The sequence below is a fragment of the Pelodiscus sinensis genome, chromosome 30, assembly GCF_052426305.1.
Source record: "Pelodiscus sinensis isolate ZL-2025 chromosome 30, ASM5242630v1, whole genome shotgun sequence".
Classification (NCBI taxonomy): domain Eukaryota; kingdom Metazoa; phylum Chordata; order Testudines; family Trionychidae; genus Pelodiscus; species Pelodiscus sinensis.
In genome coordinates this window covers 1,985,770-2,001,149 of record NC_143081.1, presented here as the reverse complement: position 1 = coordinate 2,001,149, position 15,380 = coordinate 1,985,770, and the positions used below count along the sequence as shown (strand labels likewise).

At 54.8% G+C, this 15,380-nt stretch overlaps 2 protein-coding genes across 2 annotated transcripts in view; both read right to left on the bottom strand.

The window, feature by feature from the left end:
* The window catches only part of LOC149520989 (Fc receptor-like protein 5), a 24,994-nt gene extending 19,607 nt beyond the window's left edge, over positions 1-5,387 (bottom strand). Inside the window, exons 1-3 of the mRNA XM_089774167.1 lie at positions 5,375-5,387; positions 4,661-5,002; positions 427-720 (exon numbers count right to left, since the gene is read on the bottom strand). Coding sequence (XP_089630293.1) covers positions 427-720; positions 4,661-5,002; positions 5,375-5,387 — 649 coding nt within the window. The remainder of the gene's footprint in view (positions 1-426; positions 721-4,660; positions 5,003-5,374) is intronic.
* LOC149520988 (uncharacterized) lies at positions 37-15,380 on the bottom strand. Its single transcript, XM_089774166.1, has 3 exons — positions 15,265-15,380; positions 9,907-10,424; positions 37-5,971 (listed from the first exon to the last, which is right to left on the bottom strand). The coding sequence occupies exons 1-3, from the start codon at positions 15,378-15,380 to the stop codon at positions 5,469-5,471; spliced, it is 1,137 nt and encodes a 378-aa protein (XP_089630292.1). The 3' UTR covers positions 37-5,468.

Here is a 15,380-nt window from a genome sequence, read left to right as displayed (position 1 = left end):
CAGGACCACTTTGGAGACCAGATCCCTGCTTTCAGAGTAAGACTTGTAATTGGTGGCGCCATAAACACTAGGGTAGAATCTCTCCCTCCCCTATCTAAGGACTGTGGGGATCCTGATGTACTGGCCCTGCTAAGGAGTCAGGGGGCATCAGACCAAAGTTATGAGGTGAAAAGGCCGAGGACATAAAACAGGATTCCTGGTCAAATTACTCCACTGCCGTACCCTGTAGTGACAAATTTACTGGGCAGATGGACAGCTCCCCCTGCCCTTAGTGGCCAGTGCTCCCCACACCCAACCCCCGACATATCAGACAGCCCCAGGGGGTGACACTGTGGAGCTGAGGGACCAGGCTGAGTCTCACCCTGCGCATGGGGGAGAGAGGCCCCAACACAGGGCCAAAGAGCAGCAGGGAACAGGGTCACTCACCTGTCACTTCTATGTGGATCGGTTGGCTCTTCTCCGACAGGATCTCTCGCCCAGCCTCTGTCTTCCAGGTTTCACAGCTGTACGACCCAGCCTGCGACCCAGGCTCCCCTGACAGCTGAATCGAATGGGTGTGTCTGGACTCATATGAGGAGAGTTTCTGGGAATGGATTTCTTGGTTATCCCGGAAGAACCGGATCCCAGACAGAAGAGGCGTGCTTCTAGCTGAGCATGTCAGGATCATGTCTTCTCCAGCGATGTAGACAGGCTGCTGCGGGGATACGGTGAGCTGAGGAGCTGGGAGGGAGGATGGAAAAACCAAGGGGGCCAGGAAAGGAGACAGATTCTCTATAAGATGCTGGTGACCCAGAGGCAGAGAAGGAGCTAGGAAAGGGCGGAGCAGGGAGGGATCCTGGGCACAGACCCCAGCCTGTTACCTAGAAAACTGGTGTTCAATAAACCTCCCCAAGTTTGCAAATGTCATTGTGGGCAGCAGAGACCTCCCTGCGGGACCCAGTGGGACCAGCCTTCCCTCTGGGTACCTGAGGGGGCAGCTCCTGCCAGGGCAGCTCAGAAATCAGGGATTGGGGGGTGTTTGTGCAGCTGAGGCCGGGGGTGTCAGGGAGCTGCCCCCAGCAGGCACAGACCAGGCTGCCCTGCACTGAGGGCACATGCTAGTGACGTGCCTCTGAGCCCCTTGTACCTCCAGGGAGCGTCATACTTGCCCATGGGCCACGGCTCCACACACACCAGCTTGGATTCTGGCACCATTGGCTGAATGGCACTACAGCCCGCTAGCATCGCTGTGGCTGTTCCTACAGACACTGCTGTGTGAGGTCCGCTGGCTGGGCTGGGCTGCCCAGGGTGCAACAGGGAGGAGCGATAGGGGGTGCCTGTATCAGCTTTGAGTAGGAGTCGGGCACTGCCCCAGCACCAGGGAACTCCCTGACTTTGCCAAGCAGATCCCTTTGTTTTGTGAATAAAATCTCCTTTTCTAAGGCCATGATCTGATTCCTGTGTCCTGGCAGGTACAGGAGGTCTGTGTGTGTGTGTCTAAGACTGAGAGCACAGCTACCACACATGGCTGTTTGTGTTTTCAAGCTCTCTTGTGGTAGCGGTACTTGGGGTACGCTCTGGGAGAAATTATACCAGAAACCTACCGACACTACACTTACCCGCATGCCTCTAGCTTCCAGCCCAGACACGTTTCCCAATCTATTGTTTACAGCCAAGCCCCAAGATACATCCGGCTTTGCTCTCATCCCACAGACAAACAAAAATTTGTCAGGGATGATACTTGGTCCTCCTGTGAAGGCAGGGCACTGGAGTTGATCACCTTTCAAGGTCCCTTCCAGTTGTAGGAAATAGGCAATCTCCATTAATTTAATTTAGTTTGTTTAATTAGCAAAGGAGAACAGTTTTGCCTTAAGAGCAAGGGCGTCCTGCCATGACTGGAGCATCAGTTCGGACCAATACACCCCTCGCTCCTCCGCCCTGGCTCAAACAGGCTGGCCACAGACCATGGACTGGTAAGCATAACTGTGATTGGGGGATTGTGTCTGTCTGTGTATGTTAGTGTATGCTCTCTGCTTTGGCAATGTATTCTCAATACAGGTGGTGAGTTGTCTTTTGCCCCTATAAAGACCCTGTGTGCTTCGTAGAAGTGTAACACCTCAGGGGATCTGGCCCCTTTCACACTATTTGAGCTACATCTAGGTCTGACCCATTGATACCAGCTTGTGATCTTGCCCACTCATAGAATAGTCACCGAAACAAGCCCTGGTGCAGCAGTGTCTTTAGGTGTGATTTAAACTGGTGTTTGGAGGGTCTAACGTGCCACCGGGAGTCCTTGAAAGACAGAGAACTGGTCCCTACAGTCAAAAACTCAGGCCAAACCGACAGTCGCTTACCCCAGATTAATTGGCTACAGACACATTACAAAGACCCATGAAAGCCAAGTCTGTTGTAAATGCTATGAGAGTTTATTCACGAGGAAAAAGGAAGGAGAGAGCTAGCTGCAAAATTCATCCAGGAAAGAGACACAACCCAAAGAGTTCCCATCTAAATCCAAAGAGTGACAGAGCTGCAGGGACCTGTCTATTCACAGGGTCTCTCCGGGCAAACTGAGGACACATTTCACGGGGATCTCTGGTTTCAATGCAGAGTCTCTGGCCCTTCTGAGTTCAAACAGCCAAATCGATTCAGTTTCTTTTCCTTGGGGACTTTCATTCACACGTTCGTCTCCACTTCCAAGGAGCAGGGGACACAATCCACCAAAAGTTTTGCCCTCTCCTGTTCCACAGTTGATTGTCTTGAGGCCTTCTTTGGCAGGGCAGGAAATAACCCCTCCTCTGGCAAACTCATATTCCAACCATGGTCCTGGTTCTCTCCACACTGTGTGTGTTTATCGTTTTAGTTCAAACACTGAAAGATCCCCTTGAAAAATTTGGTACGGGCGTTATCAGTGAGGTGACTGCAGGCAGATACATATCAGCATTTTGTAGTAACATCAGAACACAAGAGACACGCTTAGGAGACTAATTCCTATTTTGAGCAAAATCAACAGTCAGGTGACCTGGTCTGGTCTCCACCAATGAGGTGGCCAGTTTTAGTATGTTACCCTGGATTTAAGGTGCATGTTTGGATCTCATATTGTGTTCAAATCAACTGCCACCATGTGCATTAGACACCATGGATTAAACAAAGAGAATACGACCTCGTTAATGGTTAATTGGAAAGCAGGCACTTAGCTTAGAGATCGAAACTAGCTTTTGGTTCCTGGCAGAGTGGGAGAAAGGAAAAGAAAATCAACAAGTGAGACTGAAAATCTCGGTGGATGAGGCCCCAAGTCAGGTTGCCTTGGAAACAACAAGTTTCTGGAACCATAGGAAACGTGATGATTCCACAAAGAGCTTTAAGACTTGGCTGCTCTGCAGAAGTTAGTTATGAGATAAGAGAAGACTGATGTGGCTGTGGTAGCCATGTTAGTGGAAAGAGGCTTTGAACATTGTCCATTCTCCAGGGGAGCACGTCTCTTGATGGGCTTTGCCTTTGCTCAAGAAGCAGGCTGATCTCTTGGCTAGCCCATCTCCAGCCCCATCGATAGCTGAGTCGACACCTCCTCTCCAGGGCTTTGTTGGAAGATGTACGGAGAAGCAAACCTAATCCAGGTTCATCCTATGTCTCTGGCTCCTTTTGGGTCAATCTCTTTCCACAATCACTTGGTTCTGTCAGTGGCGAGGACTGTCCTTGATTGGGTGATTCTTTCTCTTTCCTGGTTGGCTTTAGGAGACGCAATCCCATTCCAGGAACATCCCATTGCGCTGTTTTCAAACACGGATTTCACAGAGACTCAGAGAACGGCCGTATCTCCACTTGCATTGCTCTCACATATTCCCCCTGTACTATAGTTTTCCTGTTCAGTTTGGGAAGTTATTCCTCTCAATGCAGAGCACAGACCCACATTTTCACATCTGCGTGCAGGACAGGAATACTGGGGAGCAGGGTTCACACCAAAGAAGCAATCTCTGTGCACAGGAGTTATGAAGCTGTGAACAAGTGGTCATGCCCTGCAATGGACAAAGCTGAAGTTGGATTGGTGGCTGAAATGCTCATGGTGCCCAAAGCCCTTTCAGACCCTGTGGATGTTTCCAAAGTCTCACTCTTTGCTTTTCCACTAGAACTTCTCCCAGGTTGAAATTCAAGCTGAGTGACTGCAGAAAATGGAAAACTTGTGGGGAGAATCCAAGGCTTCAGATGACGGGCCCCTCAGCAGAAAAAGCCAGGTACCTGCATCTAGAAGCAGCGGTAGGAGACTTGAAAAATGAGGCCATTGATGAGGAAGAAGGAGCCACCCACGGCCACTTCCCGGACCCAGCGGAAGCCGTGAGCTGCAGAGATGGAGAATCGTGAATGGAACCAGCCGCTTAATGTCACTACTCAGCATCCTGCCCGTGGTATCAAAGATTTTTCTGCCTCTAGGCTCTGTGATGAACTCCCCTGGATCTCAGGGACCATCAAGCTGAGATGGGAAACCCACCCCCAGCCCTTCTCTGTCTCACACATGGACCCTAATCCCGATCCTTCCTGTCTGTGTGTCTGTCCCTCTCCTAGCTGCCTGTCATATAATACCGCTGTGACCTGTGCTACCCTTGCCTATCCAGCCAGAGCGGTGGGGAAGTTTGGGGGTTTGGGAAGGGAACCTTGGGGAGATGTTAGCAGGAAGCAGCCGATTCACCTGACACTGTCACGTTTCCAGTAACATTTACAGCCCAGCTCTTCTTGGACGGGATCCACCTCCCAGACATGTTCTCCTCGTACCCACAGGTGAATTCACAAGTGATGTTGGAACCGGCCTGTGGGATGCTGAGCACAGAGCCCTTCACAGAGCTGGTACCAGGTTCTATGAGGTTAATCTCAGATCCCAGATCCCCAGGATCGAGCTCAACTCCATCCCTGTAGAAGTGAAACCTCCGCTCATGGGTATCCCCGGGGGCCGTGCAGGTGATGTTCAGGGGAAACCCTTCACTCACCACTCCAGATGGGGGATCCACACTCAGCTCCGGCTGGAGAAGGGGAACTACGTGGAGCAAGAGGGGTTATTAGGGGCCTGGGAGGGGAGAAAGCGGAGCTCAGAATTTGGTTCATGCACAGCTGAATTTTGCAATGAAACCAGAGGCTCTGGAGAGATAACAGGGTCCCCAGGGGCTCCTCACAGAAACGAGCAGGAGCCGGGCCATAGTCCTTCCCACACAATGTGGGGCTGATATATGGGGGTCAAAGGTAGACATACGCAATTTGCTCGTTTTGTGTCCCCCTCCGTGGCCAATGCTTCATTGAGCCTTCAAGAGACCGGGGAAGAGGGGACGGTGGGGCAGGGAGCCATTGACTGTGGGATCCCCTCCCCTCTTGTCAGGCTGTTTGAGACCTGAGAGCCCTGTTCAGAATCTACCATCAGGGGCCATGTTGGATTGGTGTGTCCATGGCAGCCTTGTATTGAGACCACATTTGGGGGGAGGGTCAAAGGTGGACAAAGGCAACATTGCTCATTTTGTGTGCTCCCTCCACTGCCAGTGCACCAGGGAGGGCCCAGGTACGGGCAGGTGTAGGCTGATCTGCCAGGTGTCTTGGCTGGAGACCCCGCTGGAGATCAGATCCCTCCTATGATAGAAGAACCTGTATCCTGCTGCTTTCACACACATTGGAGCCAAGGGTGACCAGCTCCCCTCAGATATAGATGGGCTGAGGAGGGTCTCACCCGTCACTGACACCGGGACAGGGGGGCTCTTTTCTGACGGGATCTCTCGCCCACTCTCCACTCTCCAGTACAGGCAGGTGTAGGCTTGGCTGGCGGCTGCGTCACTTGTGTTGATCTGCCAGGTGCCCTGGCTGGATTCCCCGCTGGAGATCTGCTCCCCGCTCTGTTTGAAGAACCTGTATCCTGCTGCTGTCTCATTCAGTTGACCGGAGCACCTGAGGGTGACCTGCTCCCCTCGGATGTAGATGGGCTGAGGAGGGTCCAGAGACAGGCTGGGGGGAGGTGGACGTGCTGGGAGGGAGAGAAGTGGGGCGGGGAGATAGATGAACCAAGTCCCTGACTCCCTCACACAAACTTCTCCAGTCTCCCTGCCCAGAGCTGCCTCCCCCAGGCTGAGAGACCCAGGCTGGTTCTTCCCTGCTTGGCTCTCCCAGCTGGACAGGTGCATACAGCAGGGACACATGCATGACCCAGAGCACACCCTGAGTCCTGGCAGGTGAGGGGCAGATGACTCCAGGTCAGAGTAATCTCAGGAAAAAGAGAGGAATTCAGAAACACCCTGCATCCTTCGAGCCCCACCCTGCCCTGTGCCCACATGTTACCCCTTAGGGCAGGGCCTCTGTGTGGGGTCCACTAGCTGGGCTGGGATGCTGTAGAAGGTCACCCCCTGGAGACCAGGAGCGCTTTGGAGACCAGATCCCTGGTGCCCTACACGCCAGAGTAAGACCTCTCCCTCCCCAATGGATGGGATTTGGGGATCCTGACCTTCTGGTTCTGGGAACGAGTCAGGGGGGCTTCAGATGATAATTATGAAGTGGAAAGGCTGAGGGCATGAAACATGATTCCTGGTCAAATTACCCCACTGCCGTGTCCTGTAGCGACAAATTTACTGAGCAGAGGGATGCAGATTAGGCTGGGTGAAATTGCTAATGAAACGGGATTTAAATATCCCGTGCTTCATTAGCATAAAAATGCCCGCTGCTTTTTTCACCACGGAGGTTTGGCAGCGAAAAGCGACAGTCTAGATGCGGATCTGTCGCTAAAGAAAGCCTTTGCCGATAGATCCCTTGTGGCTCGTAAAACACGGGAAGGCAGAGAACCTGACAAGATCGTGAGAAGTGGCCCCATCGGACCAGGTAGGAAGAGGCCCAGAGCAGGCGTGGAAGAAGCTTCTCCCTCCCTGTGAACCCAGGCGTGTTTCAGCAGGACTTCCCCGCCGAGGGAGTAACACGCTGTCCTGCCACTCACAGGGCCCGGGGCTGGGACCTGGTGGAGTAGGATGGGCCCATGTCCCTCTCCCACAGGTGTGGGCCCGCTGTACATGATCTGCCTGTGCAGGCCTTGCCTTAAAGGGTCATACAGAGACAGTGTTATTGCCTTGGGCCAGTGGGCCATGTTCTAGAGGAGTAGTCAGTGCCTGGGTTTGTGGACTCGGGGTCCCTCGTGGTCTGCAAGTGGGAGTAAGGGGGAGCACCCCACCACACGTGGTGGAGGATGTGGGTATGATCCCTCCACTGATACAAGGGGAAACGGGAAGGGACAGACTTGCCCCCCCCCAGAAAAAAAAAGGAAGAGAGAGAAGAGGGGTTTCATGTTATCGGATTGTGAGGGGGACAGAAGGGTCACTACTGAACCCATGGGGGGGTGTTCGCCCCAAAATTGATACAAAGGGGGCCATGTGAGGGGTCAAACAAAAGCTACTTTCTTCTGATTATGTATCTGATCTTCATACATCTGTGTAATGTCTGTGTGTGGAGTTAGGGGTCTGTAATCTGTATGGAGACTGGACTCTCTCTGAATGGGCTTGAGTAATGGGCTAAGAATGTTTGTCTATGGACATGCTAATGAGCAAAGCTCCAGGGGACAATGGGCCTCTGAAGGCCAAAGACACACCTGGCTACTGGCCATGTGACTCTAGCCAGCCTGGAAGAAACCAGGAAGGAGGGATAAATAGGCCATGTGGGGGACTCCATGTTGGACTCCGTTCTGCTCCTGACCCTAGATGCAGCCTCGCAGGGGATCACGAGCTGGGAAGACCTGTGGACCCATCCTGACCTAGGATGTGCAGCAAGGGCTTTTAAGCCAGCAGCTGTAACATCTCTGCTAGAGCCTTCATCGAGAACTGGGAGATTCGATGCATGTAATGTAGGATACTTTAGCAACTTCACTCTCAGGCTTTTCTTTCTCATAGTAATAAACCTTTAGATGGTAGATTCTAAAGGATTGGTTCAGCGTGATTTGTGGGTAAGGTCCAGAGGGTAAATTGACCAGGGATCTGTGGCTGGTTTCTTGGAACTGGACAGAACTTGTTCGGGGAAGGTGGGATTGGGTGCTAGGACCCCTCATCTGTATATGAGGCCCAGGACCATCTGGGTCAGGGATATTGCTGGGATGTAAGAGGGGTTTTGCTCGTGAGGCTTCAGGCAGGCTGCTGAAGCGCTCTGTGGGACTGGTGCATGGCCTGTTTGGAGAGGTCTCCAGTCTGGGGGCTGTAAGAAGCCCCGGATTTGAGCAATTCGCCCTGAGCGGACGCCCTCAGCTGTGTCCAGACACGGCCTGGTCTTTCACAGAGGGGTATCCCTTGTGTAGTTGTTAACGATTATACCGCCAAGGGCCCTGGAGATGGGGTGGTTGCAAAGGAGACGGCCCTCAGAATTGTAACCATGGCTGGTCAAAGGGCACGGATATGGGATGAAGCCAAGATACTGGTTCCCGAGGTGAATGGAACCCCCACCACTGCCTTGGTGGATTCGAGCTGCAGCCAAACCTCTGTGTGGACTGGGGTGGTGGCCGAGTTTGACCAACAGAGACCCCCACTACAGATGTTGTGCATTCACGGGGACATACGGTCCTATCTCACAGCCTGGGTGTGTTTGGAAGACAGGAAGTGTGGGGCTCACTGGCTAATTGGAGTGGCCCCAAAGGCACCCTATCCGGTGGTCCTCAGGTGGGACTAGAAAGGGTTTGCCAAATTACTTCAGGAAGGAAGTGCACTGATGGCAAAACACTGTCCTAGCTCGACAGGCTCAACGATTCCTGCTAGGTAGGGATGGAGCATGGCCCCCGTGCTCATCCCCACATGTTGGGAACAGGGTCTCACCCATCACTGACACTGGGACAGAGGGGCTCTTTTCTGATGGGATCTTACTCCCACGGTCCTCTCTCCAGTACTGGCAGGAGTAGGCTTGGCTGGCGGCTGCGTCACTGGTACTGATCTGCCAGCCAAGTCCCTGACTCCCTCACACAAACTTCTCCAGTCTCCCTGCCCAGAGCTGCCTGCCCCAGGCTGAGAGACCCAGGCTGCTTCTTCCCTGCTTGGCTCTCCCAGCTGGACGGGTGTGTACACCAGGGACACAAGCATACCCAGAGCTCTGCCAGGCCCTGGAAGGGGAAGGGGCAATGATACCAGATCAAAGTCATCTCAGGAACAAGAGCGGGATGGAGAGGTCTCTGGGAGAAACACCCTGCACCCCTCTGAGCCCCACCCTGCCCTGTGCCCACATGTTACCCCGGAGGGGCTGGGCCTCTATGTGTGGGATCCGCTGGCTCAGCTGGGCTGCCCAGGGCACAGCAGGGTAGGGATAGGGGGGGTCTCTGTCTCAGCTGTGAGCCCTTGGAACCAGGACCACACTGGAGACCAGATCCATGGTTTCAGAGTAAGACTTGTAATTGGTGGTGCCATAAACACTAGGGTAGAATTTCTCCCTCCCCTATCAATGGGCTGTGGGGATCCTGATGTACTGGCTCTGCGAAGGAGTCAGGGGGCATCAGACCATAGTTATGAGGTGAAAAGGCCATGGACGTAAAGCAGGATTCCTTGTCAAGTTACCGCACTGTTGTGTCCTGTACTGACAAATTTACTGGGCAGTTGGGCAGCTCTCCCTGCCCTTAGTGACCAGTGCTCCCCACACCCAACCCCCGGCATATCAGAGACGAGGGCCTGACACTGACCAGAGATGGGGAATTATTTAATTAAAGGTCCTCAAGTTTACAAATATTTGAGGGCTGGGGGTCCCTAGAAGGAAAGTAACATCAATGCCCCCCCACTCCCAATCCCAAAGCCAAAGACCCAGGGAGTGACACTGACCGGAGCTGGGGGCTGGATCTGACCCAGTAGCCCTGGCTGGCCCTGTGCAGAGCTGAGTGCTGGGCTGTATCTCCCCCCAGGCATGGAGCAGAGACACCCCAGCAAGGGCCAGCAAAGAGCAGGGGACCGAGGGACTCACCTGTCACCCTGATGGATCTGGGTTGGATCTTCTTGGATTTGATCTCTCGGCCAGACACTGTCTTCCAGGACTCACAGCTGTACTGCCCGGCACTGACAGCAGATACATTCGACAGTGGCAGGGACTCGGTGTGACTGTTGGTAGATGAGGGGAATTCCTTAGACTGGATTTCCCCTCTGTCCGTGTAGAACCGGATCCCAGAGAGCGTGGGTGACCCGGAAGCTGAGCACGTCAGGGTCACGGTTTCCCCAGCAATGTAGACAGGCTGCGACGGGGACACGGTGAGCTGGGGGGTTGGGAGGGGTTCTGGAAAAGACAAGGAGGTGACAGTTCTTACATGGGAAGCTGGTGACAGAGGTAAAGGAGGAGCCAGGGGAGGGGAGGGCAGAGCAGGGAGGGATCCTGGGCACAGACCCCAGCCAGCCCCAGCTCCATGCCCAGGAACCACATCCCCACTGGGCCAGGCAACCCCTGAGCAGCAGAGATCTCCCTGTGGGACCCAGTGGGAGCAGCCTCCCCTGCTGGGAACCTGGGGGGCAGCTCATGCCCAGGGCCACTCAGACAGCAGTGGGGGGGGCTTGTGCGCCTGATGCCTGGGATGTCAGGGGGCTGCCCCGGAGACCATCACCCTTACACCTGCCATGTACGTGCTGCTCACTGAGGTGACCTGCTTGGAGGTGGCAGGGGAGTTAAAAACTGAGCCCTCGTCTGGACAATATCCTGGAAGCAGCAGCCGGGCTCCATCCTTAGCATCTGTTACTCTTGTCTGCTGCACTACAGGGCTGTGATCTCTCCATCCCCCTTCCCCTCTGCAGTGTCCAGAGCTGAGAGCTTCCCCCCTTAGGGGGCCACACCCTTCCCCCCAGCAGTGCCTGGGGGCTGCGCCGTTCAGTCCCCCCAGCAGTGCATTCTGATCACCTGGGAGCCCCAGGACTCCTGAGGGCCTCACAGCAGGGCCGGCCCCTCACCAGAGAGGGGGGAGATTAGGGGTCTGTGTCATTAAACCTCTCTAAGGTTTCCAATGTTCCTGCTGGCTGGGCGCCCCCAACCCCCAGAGCACAGCAGCTTGGATTCCGGCACCATTGGCTGAATGGCGCTACAGCCCACTAGCATCGCTGTGGCTGTGCCTACAGACACCGCTGTGTGTGGTCCACTGGCTGGGCTGGCCAGGGTGCACCAGGGAGGAGGGATGGAGGGGTCCCTGTCTCAGCTATGAGCAGGAGTCGGGCACTGCCCTGGCACCAGGGACCTCTCTGGAGACCAAATCCCTGACTTTGCCAAGCAGATCTCTTCGTTTTGTGAATAAAATCTCCTTTTCTAAGGGCATGATCTGATTCCTGTGTCCTGGCAGGTACAGGAGGTCTGTGTGTGTGTGTCTAAGACCAAGAGCACAGCTACCACAGATGGCAGTTTGTGTTTTCAAGCTCTCTCATGGTAGCAGCACTTGGGGTACCCTCTGGGAGAAGTTGCTAAGTGATTCCTGCCTGGGTTGCAGAAGAAAGGGAATCTTTTCTCAGTTCCTGGAGGCAGCGACCTCCCACGGCCAGGGACTCTGCGATCTCTGGGAGCTGTTCAGCAGATGCCCTTAGAGGCAGGGTATTTGTAAGGGGTCTCGCAGCCCTCCACTTTCTGCATTTGCAGTGCCAGAGTGGGGACCAGTCGTGACGACTCCTATGAGCCAGAACAATACCAGACGGCAAAAACTGGCCTCGAGGCCACTGCTCTTCTCCAAACAAATTTGATAATTCATGGAAACCCCGTGACTGGAATCCAAGTCAGCGAAAGGCCAAACCAATACACGGGACCCAGATTTAACAGTTGACCCTGTATTAATTGGTAACACGATATTCTAAAAAAGTCGTTAGGATTGGAGTTATCAGATAACTACAAATGCTACAAAAATTCTGTTGAAGAACCCTTCTCTTCCTTGCCTTCAGCCATTCACAACTCTGCACATTTTGAATATCATCACACAAATGTCATGTGCGAGGCTTATGCACAGGCTCTTGCTCCCGTGTTCATCCACCAAAACCCGGATCCTTGGAGATGGGATGTCCCTAAATGACTCACCCATCCCCTCAGACCCCTCCCATCCACTCCTTCCTTCCCCTCCTCTTCCCTACTGACAGGCTGGGGGAGGCACATTCCTCCACCCCCCGCAGGGAGCTGCTACGGCTGGGGAGAGGTGCCCCTCCCCCAGCCAGGCAGCTCCATGCGCGGCAGCCCAGAGCCATCGGGCAGGGCGCATTAAGCAGCTGCGTGGCCGCCCTGCCATTCAGCCTGGCAGGAACCCTGGGGATCGGTCGCCCCTTCTGGCCCCAGAACGGACGTTTCCGTGTCACTGACAAATGTCACAGACCTGACCTGAAATCTGACATAATGAAACACCCCAGCTGAACAAGTCCCACTATAAACTGAATCCACTACTGTTACTTGCTGGTATCCCCGCTCTATCCCCAGCTCCCCTTTCCCTGCACCCCCAAACTGCCGGGTGCTCCAGAGACCAAAGACTGACACTGACCAAAGAGGGGGGTGAGACTCTGTGTGGAGCCGAGTGAATGGGCTGTACCACCCTCTGCATGGAGCAGACACCTCCCGCCACACCCCAGCTAACAGCAAGCGATACAGGGTCTCACCAGTCACTGGTATGTGGATGGCTCGGCTCCTCTCCGATGGGAGCTGAGCACGTCAGGGTCACATATTCCCCCCATAGGAGGACTGGGTAGGGTGAGCTCAGAGTGAGTTTAGGCTGGACTGGAAGGGAGGAGGGAGGAATGTGAGAGCTCTGTAGAAGCAGTGCCCCAAAGGAAACCTCCCCACCCCTCAGCCAGTCCTGTCCAGAGCTTCTTCCAGACCCCCCTTTATCCCTTGCAGCGCAGCCCCTCTGCACAGCTCTGGGCCCTGCCAACGCTCAGCAGCTGCACCATTGGAGGCTGGATGCATTGAGCCCTGTACAGGTGAGCAGGGACCCAGCGTGAGGAGCTGAGGGTCCTTGGGGGGGCAGGGCTGGGAGGCAGGGCTGGGAGGAACCAGGGTCTCTGATGCTCCCGCCTTGCCCAACACCTGGGTCACATGACTGGTGGGGACACACTGCTGAAGCCAGGAAATGGCCCGGCTGAGCCGCTGTGACGTTCTGCTGCTACGAGGGGCCCTGCTCTGTCCCTGGCTCCTGACATCGGCATCCAATCTGTTTCTGCCCCTCCCCACAGCCTGCACCTGCCTCGTCCTCCCTTGTTCCCACGTCTGGCCCAGCTCTCACCATCAGGCCAGGCTGCCTCCATTCCACAGCCCAGCATCCAGAACAGGGCACAGGGCTGCGCCATCACTGGCAGTTTCCCACCAGCCCTGGGAGTGTTTCTAAAGGATCTGCCCTGTGCCAGGCAGGGCTCACTCAGGGCTGGTCCCTGCGCTCGGTGGGGTCAGAGCAGACGATCACTCGGCCCCTCTGGCCTCAGAGTCGATGTTTCTGTGACACTGACGCATGTTACAGGCCTGGCCCCAAATCCGGGTTCCAATTAGACATCCCAGATCAGCAACTCCTGTTAGAAACTGAAGCTGCTTCTCTTGCTTGTCTGGGACCCTCCCATCCCCGTCTCCCTGCCAGCTCCCCTTCCCCGTAACCCCACAGAACCAGGTGCACTAGGACCCAGACATTGATGCTGAGCAGAGACAGGGGTAAAACTGACCCCATGGTGACCCTGTCTGGAGCAAAGTTACTGGGCAGTGTCGATCTGTGCATGGAAAGAGACCCGGCCATGCAGCCAGCTAACAGCAGGGAACAGGGGGTCTCACCAGTCACTGTGATGTGGATTTTTTGGCTCCTCTCTGATGAGATGTTTCGCCCAGATTCTGTCATCAAGTAATCACAGCTGTACGCTCCGGCATGTGAGTCTGACACACTGGACAGCTGAAGAGATATGGCATTGGACTGATACCACTGGAGCTTGCTGGAGTCAATTTCCTTTCCATCCCTGAAGAACCGGATCCTGGACACGGTGGCAGTGCGGGGAGCTGAGCATGTCAGGGTCACAGATTCCCCACTTAAGAAGACGCGGTGTTGTGAGCTCACAGTGAGTTGGGGGGCAGACAGCTTGGCTGGAAGGGGGGAAGGAGGAAGGAGAAAACTCTTTAAAGCCAGCACCCCACTCATGTAAACAGTAACCCCACCAGCCAATCCCACCCAGAGCTTCTCCCAGCCCTCCCCCCCTTTGCCCCTTGCTGTCCTGCCCCTCTGCACAGCTCTGGGCCCTGCCAAAGTTCGGCAGCTGCACCATTGCAGGGTGCCAGGGTGGATGCACTGAGCCCTGTGCAGGTGACCGGGGACCCAGCGTGAGGAGCTAAGGACCCTTGGGGGGGCAGGGCCGGGAGGGAACCAGGGTCTCTGATGTTCCCCCTTCACCTCCAAAGCAGAGAACAAACCAGCCCCTCAGTGATCCTGGGGGGTCAGGCCCGAAGGGACACCCAGCACTTGGGTCACATGACCGGTGGGGACAGGCTGCTGAAGCCAGGAAATGATCCCAGTCTGTCCCTGTCCCATCATTCCAGCCTGTGTCTTCCCCACCCAGCCAATCCCTGTCCCACCCTGCTCTTTCTCCCAGGTCTGGCGCTGCTCTGACCATCAGGCCAGGCTGCCTCTGTCCTGGCACCCTCCGTGTCCATTTTCCAAAGAGCACTGAAAGATCTGGGTCAGTTCAGGGCTGTGGCCTGCACTCTGTGGGGGTCAGAGCAGACAAACACTTGTCCATTCTGGCTTCAGAGTGGATGTTGCTGTGACACTGACAAATGTTACACTCCTGCCCCTAATTAAACACCCCGGCTGATCAACTCCTGCTATAAACTTTGAAGAGACTCTTGAAGAATTCCACCAAGATTTCAACAACTTACGAGCAGGAGGCTGCCAGAAAACTCCCCCACACCACAGACCACAGCCCGCTGTCCTCTGATCCCACCGCAGACACCAAAAGAAACAGCCTCTTCTGCTCATGAAACTCCCTGCTACAACTTGTAACCAAATCTCTACAAACATCCCCAGACAGGAGTGTTCCATCTGCTACCCAAGAGCCGAGAACCTGGGAATCCTGGATATCCCCTCATATCAGGAATCAGCCTCCTTAAAGCAGGATTATCCAGTTACATCCCCTCTCTCCTCAGACTCTGTGCTACTTTTCAGCCACCACCGACTTCCTGAGGGAATCACAGAGCATCAGGAACCTTCCTGAGCACACCAGCCTGCCCACTATAGAGGGAGAAGCTCTTTACCTCAACATCCCACAGGAGGAGGGATTATTAGCTGCCAGAGACAATTTCACCAATGGCGCCTGCACACCTGGTTTCTAAGGGGAGGGACTTTGTTCTCACCCAAACTCATTTCCAAATGGGGGCAAGTCAGCGATCCAGCCAAGAGCACTTGCCTGGATCTGCAATGGGATCACATCTTTATGGCTGGCCTTGAACAACGTTTCCTCAGCTCCCAT